Genomic DNA, 14,783 nt, shown 5'->3' on the forward strand with positions numbered 1-14,783 from the left:
CACTGCTCTCGCACTGATATGCCATCGCGGGAGTTTGTTAGCCGATTGAGGGCAGTAGTGCTCGATAATAAATGATTATCCGCATTAATGCAAACGGGCGAATGCATTTGGCTTTTTGTCACATTGTTAGCGATACACGTCCGACATTGACAGGTTCAACTAAACCAATGTATCTGATTGAAATGTGTATCACCTGTCAAACGATTTCATAAGGCATTCGAGGCATATAAAAGGCATTTAACGAGCAGATCTTACGTTTCAGCTAAAACATTCATGCTTATTAAATCTCCTTACCCAAGATTAGTATATGACATTGTCATATCACAAATCAGCGATACAGTTCAATGTATAATTAAAGATTAAATACCAAATATTGTACCTAGACAACTTTAATGAAGTATTGCTGGTACATGATGATGTAATAGCTTCTAGGTTTTCCATAATTTCCGACTAATGTGCATCGTTTTGAGCCATGCTTCATTGTTTGCTACAAATCGATTAGCTTACTTAGCACAAATGTTTAAAAACACTTAACATTTATGTAATTCTCAGTAATTCTCCAAACTTTTTAGCCATACCTATTCACTATTCACAAAACAACATTCTTCCAATTCTTCAATATCTTATTTTAGAGGTCATTTGTCCCCCCTCTCTCACCATAGCAATGATTTAATATTATGATACTCAAAGTTTTCAATTCTAGAAAGCCAGTATGCTTCTGCCCTGCTTTGAAGTTCATACAAGAAGATGAATGCTTGAGAGACTTCTACACGGCTCATATCTTCTTCTTCTTCTTCTTTGGCTCAACAACCGATGCCGGTCAAGGCCTGCCAACCCACTTGTGGGGTTGGCTTTCAGTGACTTATTGATTTCCCCCCATAGCAGGATAGTCAGTCCTACGTATGGCGGCACGGTCTATTTGGGGCTTGAACCCATGACGGGCATGTTGTTAAGTCGTACGAGTTGACGACTGTACCATGACACGGCTCATATACGTAACATTAATTAATCTATGAAACCAAACATAGTGGTGTATGTTGTGGGGACTTGTCTCAAGGTAATTTTCATCAAACTTGTCTTAAGATCTGATCTCACACAACTGGTACTAAATAACCTTCGTACAGAAAACTAGCCGAAGGATTACTAAGGTGATTTATTTGCATTATGATCTCTTATAGATTAAGATTTAAAGCCTGTACAAAGGTGCCAGAAGTAGTTTATAGAAAAAGTATCTAGTAGATACGAAAAAGATAATACAGAGAAGAATATCGAAACTGCCTTCAGGGTCTGATTCGCATACATTTACTTCAATACCTTCGACACATGTTACTAAACCTTGAGACATTTGGACTATCTAGTTACAAAAAACTGATGCCTTATCCAATTACACCAAGCAGCTCAAACATCAGGCATGTGCGAAATTCTTACAGCAAAGCTCAGATAAAATCCAACCAGGTAATTGAACCACTAAAGCATACGAAACGATACAAAACAACATCATTCAAGAAACCGTTTTCTTTTCCCATAATACGATCACTAACATCCGGCTTGGTATACGGTTCAATAAAGAAATAAAACCTCTCGCGCTGTCTCTCTACCCGCACTGGCTCCAGAGTACGCTAATGGTAAACTTTAATTACACACCCAACCTACTGCTACCGTAACCGTAGCTCCGTGGTGCCAGACCCGACCAGATTACAGCTTCTTCCAGCAAGGCCCGCATCGCAAACACAATTTCCTTATTGGGGCGTTATTAATTATTGGCTTAATTCTACGCGTTCCGCAACAATCAGATATCATCAAGCAGCGGGGACAGTAAAAACTAAACTGCTGCCCCCCAGCGATGGCAGATATCGGAATGATTGATTTGAGTGAACAGGTGGCGTTATGGATTGCTGCGATGGATTGGAACCGGTAGGATAAGGATCTGTATCGGACACGGGGTGTTTCTGATAATCCTTTTAAGAAACGATCACCCCTAACTGGACAGTTCTAGCAGCGCAATCGTGTCTAATAATCGAGCTAATGTTTCGGATTTCACATCTCTAAACCCTACACATTCCAAGCCACGGCCCATTGGCCTGATCGGATTGGGAGAACAAAAAGCTTCACACAAAAACCATTTCGGACGAGGTGCGGCCCATCAGCGGCCAGTGACATGCGCTCCAAATACGTCATTCCGGGGCCACGCCGCGCTACAGGCGGATACAAGGGGTTCGTCCACACCGGCGCGCGTTCCCTTCACCGAAAACCCGGACCTACCAGGAGGACCAGCATAATTAGTGCCGTACCGAAAAAGAAGTAAAGAGAATCGTTGAAAAGAGCCGCACTGGCTGCCCGGAGGGAAAAGAAGGATACAAATGCAAAGAGCGAAGCAAAAGTCCGAATCCATTTTATTCGCTCTCGAACCGCGTCCGTCCTTTCCCACCTTGGGGAGTAGCTGCCGCGCCGCTCGGGGAAGTGTTCTGATATTCTCAGCCTTACAATTTCTGCAAGCAGGCTGGGGCGGCCAGCCGATCTCGGAGTAGCCTTGAGAGATCGCCGAAACACACAAAAAAACACCACCCATTCCGCCGAAAGCGAAAGCCGTGGCCAAGCGCAACAGCAATGGCAAATTTCGAAGCAAACAGTTCCACACACACACACAAAAAAACAGACCCACTATGTGCGCTATGCATTGAAGTGGTGTGTCCACCATCCCCGCCCGCCGCAAGGTTGATCGCACCGCAAGTATTCGCGACGCGGGGTGTGTGACTGAAGTCTTCGGCTTGAGCCAGTACCGGGTGACTCGGAGGAGGTCGTTGCGATGGGGCCTGTTGAGGTTAAAATTAATGAATTAAAGCTATCGGAACCGTTCGGGGCTGGGAGAGGAATTCGTGGGCATCGGACGCTGCTCCCCCAATGTGAGAAAATTGTTGCGAATTAATTGTGAAATAAAATCGAATTTAGTGAAGCAATAGAACGTAGGCGTATAATTTGTAGCAGAGTACTTTTTATCCTTTTCTGGTAAAGATATGCGAAAAGGAGATAAACTGTTGCAATAGATTGCTGTATTTCAAAATAGTAAAAATGTAAAATTCAAAAGAAGACCACGACATCTGAGGGAACAAATGCAAATATCCACAAATATCCATATATCCACACATATCTCAAGTAGATGAAGTAATGCATACATTAGCTTTGCAAAACAAATATCAAATTATACATAAATATATGACAGAAATTGACAAAAAAGCAACAACACAAAAAGAAGTAATAGAAATACAAAATTCTGAAGAAAAGTACAAACAAATTTAAAATTTAAAAAAAGTCATAGAAAATTGAAAAACAATCAAAAAATTCAAAAATTTTGAGAGCAAAACTAAGAATAGGCATAAAAACGCTCCACTCATTGGACACAGCCATTAGCAGCTCTAATAAAATTTTAAAAGGATCTCCGGATAAAAACGTTCACTTCCAAAAAAAAGTCCGAGTCAATGAACCATAAGTCTCAGCAGTCGAAAACCAACCGGCAAAAATCGTAGGCAATCAATCGCATCATTCTTTCGAATCAAGACACCACCATCAAGAGTAGTGCTACTAGCGGGAAGTGATTTACTCAACCTCAACATACACACACACACAGGCTCCACACAAACTTGTGCCAAAGTGGAACGCAGCGCACGGTCGCTCGATCATGATTTATTAGAATTTAATTCCGATCCATGTTCATGGGTTGGGTCCCCGGGGGACCTTCCAGTTTCAAATGAGGCTCAATTCTATTTAATGTAGGGTGTATGCTTTATTTTATTTTTCTTCCCCATTTTGTTCGAACCGCTCCATTAGCATGATTCAACAATGACGGATCGAGTAAAGCTAATTCCGATCGAAACGGAACTGCAAAATCGATATTGGGCTTTTGTTAGATACTGTGTGTTTTTTGTTTCTACGCTGAAAGAACACCGGATAACCATGCTCCCATTTCGGGACGAAAAACACAACTCCCTTTGTGCGGGAGTGTATAACTCAAGATTCCAGCGGTCTTTGGCGGGGAAGCCATAAACACATACACCGCACGCGTCTGTTCGCTTCATTCCAGGATACGGCTAATTAAGGTCACCCTCAGCCTTACCATGGAAACCGGATTTCGAGTGCTCGATTCATTCTGGAGCAGCGCACGCGAAGCTGGTCTCGACCATGGCGAAGGTCTCTCCCGACAAAGGGCTCTGGGGAAGTCTTTGTGGAGTCTTTGTAGTCGTCACGATCGGTGGATTCCGGTCACACAGCGTGTTCGGTTCGCTTGACGCAAGATTATGTAAATAGAAGTCATACCGTGTGCATTCTGTCACCGAGTCCACGTCCACGGTGGTTACGTGGCGTCAGGCGGCAACGGCCAAGCCATATTTTATAGCCAAACGACCGAACACTGCAGACAGACGACTCCGAACACACAGCCAAAAAATAAAAACGCATATCATTCCGCGAAATTTCACCGTTCAAAATTGCAGTGTTTACGCGTGTCGCTCAACCCTTGCCGAGCCCGATGGTCCAAACCCGATAAGACATATGTCCGTTTAACACTTTCGAAACACCGCCCGCTTCCCGGACTTTATCACCGCAATCCGATCAACCGGGCCGGGTCAGAGAGCCGTCCAAGTCACCACGCCAGATGGTAACATATGATTTTGGATGGGAATCAAAAAAAAAAAAGCTCACCATTTGCCAAACGAAACGGCCAGTCAAGCTGTGCAATTTTTCGTCATGTCAAAACACTGCCACCCGACTTTGGGGCGGATAATACGGACGCATAACGCCGAACCGCCTGGCGGCCCCCCAAATGGACCATTTCCGTCTGAGCCGGAGCTGACCGGGCCGGTCGCTGTCATTGGAACACGGGTGGGCCCCGCAAGGGTTTAATTTTGGGTGTATGTTTGTGAACGCCTTATGATTTATGCACTTATGGGATAGCGGGTCGTTGTTTGGCAGAGGGAATGACCGTTGCCGGCCCGATACGGGGCGGACTATAATTAACGCTGTTGGTGGCGTTTTGGTGGTGGACCAATCGCCGGCACATTCTCATGCGGTGTTTAGTACAAATAAATCAGAATAAATACTCCGCTCGCAACGTCCGGTCTGAACATATATTTGGTTAATTTATCTAAATTATATTCGCGAATAGTTGCATAAAGTTCCAATTTGTCTTGTAAATGGAGTTGATTAAAGCCTCTCGGAACGCTGTAGAGACTATTGCATAAAGTTGCATAATATTTTAAACTTTTTGGTGAACAAAAAACATGACAAGTTACTTTTTTATCATAAATTATTATTTTTTGTTTAATGAGTAAGAGCCATGTTTCGAAACACATTACTATAATGATCTTGAACAAACAAGACCAAAAATATACGTTGCAAGGAACGAACTTCAAATCTTGTAAATAAAACATGTAACACAATTTCACAAAATTTATTTTTCATTTTTATCCACAAATAATCCATATTTTGAAATTAACTAATGCAAGCTAACAGCACATAGTGCCTATTTTAAACAATTCAAAACGTTTTTTTAAGGTGATTCAATTTCATTCACACTTGCGGCATAAAACCCAAAAACTAACCAAAAATCCTGCTGATCAAACATTCTGAACCGTTTTGGGTGACCGATTTCATCATCTTACGGGATGGACACACACACACACAAACCGCACCGCAGCGTTTACACAAGCAGCAGACACAGCCGCGAACCGCAAAGCCATGTACTGCTGGGCCGCGCTACGGCACCTGAGAGATCGCTCCGAAAGCCTTGGGAGACTCGGAAAAGGGCTCGATCGTACGGGATCGTTGGAGAGCCAAAGCACGTGAACGAAGGTATTGCCGGCGCGAGAACGAGAACGCACGCATTGGAGAATGGCGCGGAAGGGAGACCGAACACCGACCGTTAAAACAACAAGCGCGCAGCAGTGCAACAACAACAAGAAATCACTTTCAATCTCGTTCGCCGTACGGTACCACACATGCCCACACAATGGCTAGCATACACACACGCACGCAGGTACTCATACACGTGCACGTAAAGGGAAAACCGACTGGATGGTAAAGCTCGATCAGCTGCCACGGTGGTGGGGTCAGCGATCGTGCGCTAAGATCGACCGATCCCACATCGCCCGTTGAGTGAATGGCGACGATTGGGGGGAGGTGCTCACGGAAAGCTTAAAGCTCTCGATCAACCCTCTCTTTAGAGCACACACACACACACTCACACCGATGCTTGTACGCTGAGCCGATTCCTAACGGCATCCCTTCCATATGGTCGAACCGCAAGCCGAACAAGAGACCTCAGCGAGAATGAGCGCACGAAGCGACGAACCCGCACAACGTGGAACTCAAAAATCACGATCACGATCACTCAACATTAAGTACTGAGCAAATGGGGTACAAAAGCATGCGATGCATTATATTCAATGTTAAACACGAACATTTGCAGTATGTTCAGCGGCATATGAAAACATTTTTATGTAAAGTCATTTTTTGTATGAAAACGAAACCCATTCCAACACTCTTGATGATCGTTTAAACATGCGGATTTAACTTAAACTTTACATAAAACAAGCAGTAATATTTTTCTTGGTTCTCCGAGCACTCAAAAAAGTTGCCGCATGATTTTACAAATAAAGAAGTATCATGTTTCAAAGTACAAACTAAAAAACTGACCGGTCTGCACAAATTTGCAAGCGCAAGCGACGAACCTTCGCAAACCTCCTTACCGATCATGATCGCTTCTTACACCCAGGAGTCACTCCAAATTTTTGGCGACCCACCAAAAAAACAACCTACCTATGTATTGCCTTCCTTTTTCCTCCTCCCTTTGCTCAAAATTCAGCCGCTCTCGTTGCAGTCATGGTACGGTTTTCTTCCCGCTTGGTTTCTTGGTCGGCTCCCAACGATCACCCCCTTCCCCGGACTAGTTTCGGGGCAGATCAGCGAGCCGGTTCGCCGGGTTTTTCGGGGTGGGTGAAAGAAATTGAAAGATTACCGTTTCCTTCAATAATGCGCCACTCGGCACGGTTAGCTTTCATTGCCTAGCGGACCGTCGGCGCGCGCGCACCAGACTACACACGCAGCACCCGAGTTTTTCCCCCCTCCCACGTGTGCTCTCGAGCAGGGCGGAAAGAAGTAAGCGGAAAACGGCAGAGTGGAAAAACGCACAGCAGCAGCGACAGCGTCCTACCCCTTCCCGAGCGCGGTGCGAAAAAAGCGAAAGCCCGCACACGGTTGCGAGCTTGATCCCGCGCGCGATCGGCCGGGGCCCCGAAGGTGACTACCGACCGTTTGCGAATTATTTTGCGCAGTTCCACTCGATCCGTTCGCCCGAGCAGTAAGCGTTGGCGTAAGCTTCCGTCCCAAGCGCGGTGGTTTGCCCGGAAGCTCTTTCTTTTTGGTGAACACAGACGCGACTCGTGTGTCGGTTGTTGGTGCGGAGCCAGTAGGGTCGCTAGTAGTTAGTGGTGTGCAGTGAAGTGGTCGAGTGGCAATCCGACCGACTGTGCGTGTGTGTGTGTGTGTATGCGTGCGTGTGTAAGCGTCCCTAAAGTGCTCGCAATTCCAGCAGGGCAGCAGTGACCAACGGCAGTCGTTGATTGAGATTGTTCCAAAAACGGAAAGCGCGTGTGGAAACGCTACACAAACAACCCGCGAAGGCTCGCTCCCGGCTCGGTGGTCGGAGTGACAAATAGAATTTTCTGCGTTTTTTTTTTTTCTTTTGCTTTCGGAAAAGCTGTGCTGTGTTCGTGTTGAGTAGAACGGTGTCCCAACACATCGTTGCCTTCCTAATTCCTAGCCATGGCCATAGACTGGCGAAATCGTGTACTATCCCTCGGGATACTGTTGGCGCTTGCCGTGGCAGCGGATGGCGTCCGTGTACAGCAACACACGTCCAGAAGATTCAAAGGTGAGCTCCCCCTGTCAACCCCAAACATGTGAACTTGGTGTGAAATTATGCCTCCAGAAACAGTGTGTTCGTACCTTAAAGTGTGTGCGTTTTGCATCGGAAACCTTCCACACAAATAAATAACGCTAAAGTGCCGAGTGCCACACGGGGTAAAGTGTGGCACCTTTTTTTGCGTTCTCTCCGGACCCGGACAAGCGACGAGGGGGAAAGGTCACCGACGCGGTAGGGTGCCTGCGAGGACCTTAGTGTACCGTCGCCCCGTACCGAGCCCACAATACAAAGGCGCTCGTGCATATCGTGGGGCCACACCAAACCCGCGTGGAGCTGTGTTGCCCGACCAACAACGCCAAGAACGAAGAACGGTTTTGCAAAACTTTGCAGCGCCCGTACGGCTATTATGCAATTTCTGATGCACCCCTCGCTCACCTGACTCAGCTCCCAAGCAGGCTGAGACCAGTGGGAGGGAGGGAGCATAAAAATGTGGGTTATGTGTATGTCCCATTAACGCCCCGGTGCAACGGTGCAATCGCCTGTGCTGTGAGCATTTTTCTTCCACCGTTTGTGTTTTTTCTTCTGTTTTCTTTGCTTCTCCTGTTCCTGTTTTCGCTTTATCTCGCGACCCAATAAAATCGAGCCTTGCTGCCCCCCTTCAGCCGTGCCCTGCCCTGGTGTGAGAGCAACGACCGTTGCACGGTGTCCACGATCGTTTGCCCGATTCTGGTGCGCAATTAAAGGGGTGCCGCCTCGAGCCAACGAAGCCTCCTGGACGCGAGCGCGCAAAGTGTGTCGGTGTGTCCGCGGGGTCGCTGTGACTTGGGCTGCGACGATTTGCTGCGTTCTTGTACACACGGCAGGCCGCTGCATTTGCTGTGCAGCCTTCGCACAGCCAGCATATCGGAAGAAAAGCAGAGCGAAAAACGCCCAGAACAGAACGAACCCCGGCGTGAGGTCGCTCCGCTCCGGGACGTCACGCAACGAACTCCACGGGGCTCGGCCTCTGTTTGGCCCCTCTTTTGCCTTCGGATTCAAGGTGTACCGACCGGAACTGATGCAGCGAGCTGCACTCTTGCATTTTCGATTCGAGTCTTGTTTTTGTTCGTTTCCACTGCTACGTTTTGTTTCGCTCGCCAACAGCGAAACGCACCATGAATGGAGCGAACTGAATTGCTGACATTAAATTTTCCGGACAACTTTATCGAGCACAGCGAACCGTTCTGTGTTTGTGTGTATGCGTGTGTGTGTTTGGGTTTCGCTGTTTAAGGTGGACAAGGGAAATGGGCGCTTTTTTATCGAGCATACGAGACAGACAGCAAACAACGAAATGATGATTGGTGCAGTTTGTTGTTGCTACAAAAATTGCATTTGTTTTTTGAATGAAGCAGAAAGCCAATGTGTGTGTGTGCCGTTGTTGAGTTAAGCATTATTTCAGCAGTTCAATAACATCCAGGAAATTGGTTAGATAAACGTTAATGTCGTTGACGAGGAAATGAAAACGTTATCATTCTTCAAACCGCAACATTCTAGCAAACAGTTAAATGCTGATGATGTGAGGAATGTCTTTTCACATTTCCACTGAATTGCTACACTCATCCTCTGCCCGCAAATTGGAATCAAATTCCACAAGCATCGTTCATCATGCTGCTCCGGCTAATGTTTTAGTGTCCTCTAGCAGAAACAGAAACATACGAGCCGTATTCCCATTAGAAGTACTCCCAAAGTGATGCTATATCTCCCTCTCGCTCGTGACACATCGCTTGTTTACCTTCCACTTCAACGAGCGATACAGCACAGAGTGCAAATGAATTACGGTATCGAAAACAACACTGCACAAACAACTTTGGAAGGCTGGCGCGAAGTGCGCGCCGAGGGAACCATTTGAAAATGCCTTCCTAGCAGCGAGCAAGAGAATTTCGATTTTATTCGCTCGTATCATCGACACAACTTCGACCGGTTCGAGCATTCTACACTCGAAATTATGCTCCACCCTGGTTTACACGCTGCTGGGACACGTAAAAGCTTTCCCGGTACCGGTGGAGGAAGGAAAACAACTTCATAATTTCGTTCCGTTACGATGTTGGAGAGATGTGTTTTTCGTTCCCGATACCGATCGATAATTGAGAAGCAAGCGATTCTATCGAAATGTTGCTGTTTTCGCCATGTTTTGCTTTCCGTCGCCTTACTAAATTATTACGACTTCCCCACTCCGACTTCCGTCGTTTCCAAAGTTTCAGAAATTCAAGGTGTTATGATGCGATATTTTTCAGCGAAGTAGTTGCGTACCAATTTCGCTTCCATTTTTGCTTTCAGTTTGAATTATTTCCCTCGCTCGCTAAGCCCAGCTTCACACTATTGACACTACAAACCTTTGGATGATACATGGCTACAAGAGCGAAGAGATTGAAGAGGTGTGTGTGTGTCTGTTGACACCTCGTTTCACTTTCATTTTCCTTTTCCGCGGGCGTACGATTCGGTACAGGTGATTGGTGTGAGAGGGAAGCGGAGAAAAAGAAAGAAAGAAAAAACAACCGCCCCAGCCGATCGACAATTATAGATGTTTGGAACAAATTGTTTGCCGTCGCACTGTCATTTTCATGTCCTTTCATGGCGCACCAAACAACAATACGCCGTGCCAAGGGGAGCCGGACGCACAGGGCTTACTACGTTTGCTGTGTGTTGTGTGCTTTCGTTACGTTATGTTCCGTTCGATCTGCCGCCGCCGCCGCCGCCCATTTAGCATTCCGGTCCCATCGTGCACTTAAACGCCAATACCGCGCCGTACGTGTGACAGATGTTTTATATTTTGAGTGTTGTTGTTTTTTTTTTTTTGCTGCTATCCCCTTTCCCTTTTCCTTTACCAGCGCCCGGGATGGTGGTGGTGATTGCCCGGTTCACTTCCAAGCCGTAAAAACAGGCGGCTCAATGTTTATTTTCCGCAAAAATGCGTACATATTTTGCCTTTCGACAGGCTCCCCCGGGCGGTGGTGCAAACGTGTAGCGAATTGTCAAGCGAAATTTTCGTTCCCATCGTCGACGTCTTGGTGCCGGGGCCACCGGCGGAGCCATCGGCGTCGTGTCCATAACTTACGCGGTACAGATTTATCGATCAACAGGCAAGCAACAATAGAGAGAACGCGGAGAAAAAGGCGCACAGCAAAAAGGAAATATATTGTGCCCGAGTTTCTTTCCCATCCACCCGGGGCTGCTGCTGCTGCTTCCGGTGTGTCGTTGTGCTGCCTGCTTCTAGCAGCATGTTGCATTTGCCAGACAAGCGGTGGACAACAGCAACAAAAAAAAAGTTATTTCCCCCGCCCCGAATGGGCTGCCTGGTCCAAACTCCCAGCACGAAAGACTCGCTGCGTACGGCACACAAAAAAACAGCTCTCCAGAGCGCACCGCCGCCACACAGCACACATACACAGTCGGGCCGGAAAAATGACAAACTTTATTAAACCATTTGTTTCCACATTCCCGGGGCTCCGGTTGGGTGGTCTTTGGCAGACGGTCAATTCACTTACTCCGGGCCTGGGCAAAGACACACTCACCTACAGGCTCTGTGTGTTGTGGCAGAACAAATGAAGACATTATGGGAGTATATTTCCCTTTGCTGCCATTTTTTCTCCCATTTCCTAGCTGTTACGGTGCAATTACGGTAAGAGTGCAGCTTTTTTTCCGCCTTTTAAAGCATAAAGTGCAGGCTTATAAAAACGCTACATTAAGGTGGACATAAACTAGAGAAAGGTTTTTCTTCTTTTCGTCTCGTGCGGAGAGTATGTGCAGTAGTTGCGGGTTCTCCCCCTAAAAGTCGTGCAGAATTGACCACAAGCTCTGTGTCCAGCGAGGCGATTAGAACGCTGCTTAAAGTGTTTCTTCAGAGCCGCTAGTTGGGTAGCCACTCGGGTTGGGGCAGCTATAATTTTACGACCGCTTCACTGCCAACCTTGTCGACTTCCTTCTCGCACCCGGTGGAGTGGAGCGCACTCGGGTTTTTTTTTTGTATTTTGCCCCGAGAACCGAGATCTTGGCGAGTGAACTAAAACAAACGCTAAACGCTACCGCTAATGTGTATTGCTTGGTGCTTGGAGAACGGGCCAATGGGCGAAGAAAAAAACAAAAACTACACTATTGAACAATCGAAAGGCGTCCACGATTGAGCTTTAAGCTTAAACAGGCAGCAATGCCAGCAGCAGCAGCAGCTGGTGCTACGCCACAATTATACGCTATATAATAAAATAATAAAATGTCGTGACATAGAACGCCTTCGCGAGTGGGCCCACGTTAAAACTAAGCACCGTAAGGGACGAACGTGGACCTGGGAAGCGCGGGGTTTTGTTGCCCTTTTTTATTGATCCGTGCCCCAGCACGCTTGGCTGCTGATCTTAGGTAGCATGGCTCACCGTTCGATACACCCAACGGCAGCAGCATATGGAAGCAGCCACCTGGGAAGTATGGTTCCACACGATTTGACATCTGGGAGCAAAAACTGTTCCACACACACACACACACACCAAGATCTAGTGTGATCCGGTAGTGTAGTGCACCGCAAGTGCAGCTCTTGACTGTGACCTCACGTTTTCTTGTACCTCATTTGTTATGGATCTCGGCGCACCGGGTTTGGTTGGGACGGCTTAAGACGGCTTGCGCTGGGCATCTGGACGATCTAGAAAGGAACCTAACACTCCCCGCTTTGTCCTCTGTCAGCACCTACTCGGTAGATACCGGAGCATGAGAATTCTCGCGCCTGTCAACAGGTTCCACCGTCACAAATAGTCACTTCGCACGGATCGCTTACCTTCCCCCCCCCCCCCCCCCCTATTCGCTCGCCATCCGGATTGGCAATCAACGGATACCTCGGATTAGTGCCAAGATTACACAGCTCAAGCGCCCTGTTGCAAGACAGCACAGACCGTCCCGGCGGCGGTACCATATCGGTAGCCATAGCACTGTCCGCCGCCCCGTGTATCGTTAGCGAGGCTGAACCAACCGTGGGAGATAGCGGAGAGAACGTGGCCGCAGTGCTCACAGTGCTCATTAGAACAGAAAAACCGCAACCGTGATTGCTCCCAGAGCAGTCAGCGGACACGTTGCAAGGTTTGGAATTTGGGTTCCCAATCGTCATCTGTCAAGCACGGACACATTCTGCGGCTTGCTGCAAAAAACCCAAGTGCGCTGCACAGATTGTAATTTAATTATTTAAAAAGCAATAATGCTTAACCGTTGCATGCAGCGCTCGCTTTAGCGACAACCCTCAAGTCCGGGTGTGAAAGAAACGGTTGTTTGTTTCCTTTTTCGTTCACTGGGCCCTGGGAACAGGAACAGAGCTAAGCAATGTAGAGCGTGGTCACCGCTCCAAAACCGGCGGCAGAAACCCCGGCGTCAATATATATGTCGTTAGGACGAATGGACGGGTTTTGGGCGTTGCTTTTCAGCTGCGGGGTGGTCAATTTGCGCAAAAGGGTCATAATAATTTGCATGATATGGGTCTATTGTTAGTGCCCCAGTTTTGCCTCGGTGTTTTATGTATATATGTGTAGGGCGAGGATTAACGACAAGCGGGACAGCTCTAATGAGCGTAAAGCGCCTGGGTAGGAAATTGATCCACTTGAGAACTGAATTTACTGCTTCGTAAAGTCCCCTCGCCAGCTAATAACAGGGCGAGGTAGAGGGGCATACAATTTGTTTCATAATCATTAGACGAATGACTAATTGTTATTCTTTGTTCTTTTCATTCTTGCAGGTAATTTGAAACATAATTCTTGTGCCTTGATGAAGTTTGATGCACTGAAATCTTGAGTACGTAAGTTATCGTTGGAAATTCTGAAGGACAGCGTACTGTTTCCCCCAACAATTTTATCGTTCTGTAAAGCACGTACAACGATGCACAGACTCTTTTTTCCCATTGCATAACCCACTCACTACCCATTGCTTCCCTTTCTCCCGTGGAAAGCGTTCCTAAGATTTCGGACGCAAAACCAACGACATAATCTCATTAAACGTTGCAATGCGATAAACGTGAGCTGCCGTCAGCCATTTCTCCTACCATTCCATCCATTTTCCGTATCCCCCGCGGAGCCTGATTTCGACCCTCCCCTTAGACGCCCGCCCTCCGGGGGAAATCTCGAATGCTCGGCGGCAATCTCTGCCGGTTCGCTTACGGACATTCCGGAAGGCTGAAATTCCATCCGGTGCACACGGCGCGCACCATAATTGGAAGTCCGGAAGATCCGCTACGGGGCTGCAGCACAGCGAAACCATCAGCTGTGGCAGGTCGCACGCGCGTACACCGTCGTGCACTGTGTGCAGCGCGCTGAGCGTTGCTTCAGCTCCGACGGTCCGTTGTTCTGACGGTATTCGATGGAAACGTTGTGCGGAATTTATCTCTGGCAGCCTTGCACCTGCCGCTGGTAACTGTAGTAGCATGCAATGCAGAAGGTGCAGGAGGGCGGCAGATGCGTTAAATATGACAGACGAAGGGTTATAATTCTTGCGGGAAAAGTGAAAAGCAGCAATGGAATGGAATGGTTGAAAGCAACACACAAAAAAACCGTTTACCGTCCCTTTAACGACGCGTGCTTGTGGAGGATGCTATTTCAATGAAAGTTTTACGCTGCTTTTCCCTTCTACTTTACGGGGAGAGTTATTGTTACGATATCCCACCAGAAAATAAGTTATTATGATGCTAATGCACGGCGATACCGGTTATCTAACGCAAGCAGTTTGAAATGGATTTCTTCTTTATGGTCGATTGGTTGGAAAAGATTTATGATTCAAACAAGAACATTTAATATAATTTTCATCATATTTTTTGGCAGCGTGATGCAAAAGAAAGTGTTTACTCATGAATCCATCCCAATGGCAAATT

General features: G+C 47.1%; 1 protein-coding gene across 1 annotated transcript in view; it reads left to right on the plus strand.

Moving 5' to 3' along the window:
- Positions 1-7,039: 7,039 nt before the first annotated feature.
- Positions 7,040-14,783, plus strand: part of LOC121592435 (laccase-4) — a 77,643-nt gene continuing 69,899 nt past the window's right edge. Inside the window, exon 1 of the mRNA XM_041913863.1 lies at positions 7,040-7,924. Coding sequence (XP_041769797.1) covers positions 7,816-7,924 — 109 coding nt within the window. The 5' untranslated portion in view covers positions 7,040-7,815. The remainder of the gene's footprint in view (positions 7,925-14,783) is intronic.

Source organism: Anopheles merus, chromosome 2L (assembly GCF_017562075.2).
Source record: "Anopheles merus strain MAF chromosome 2L, AmerM5.1, whole genome shotgun sequence".
NCBI classification, from domain to species: domain Eukaryota; kingdom Metazoa; phylum Arthropoda; class Insecta; order Diptera; family Culicidae; genus Anopheles; species Anopheles merus.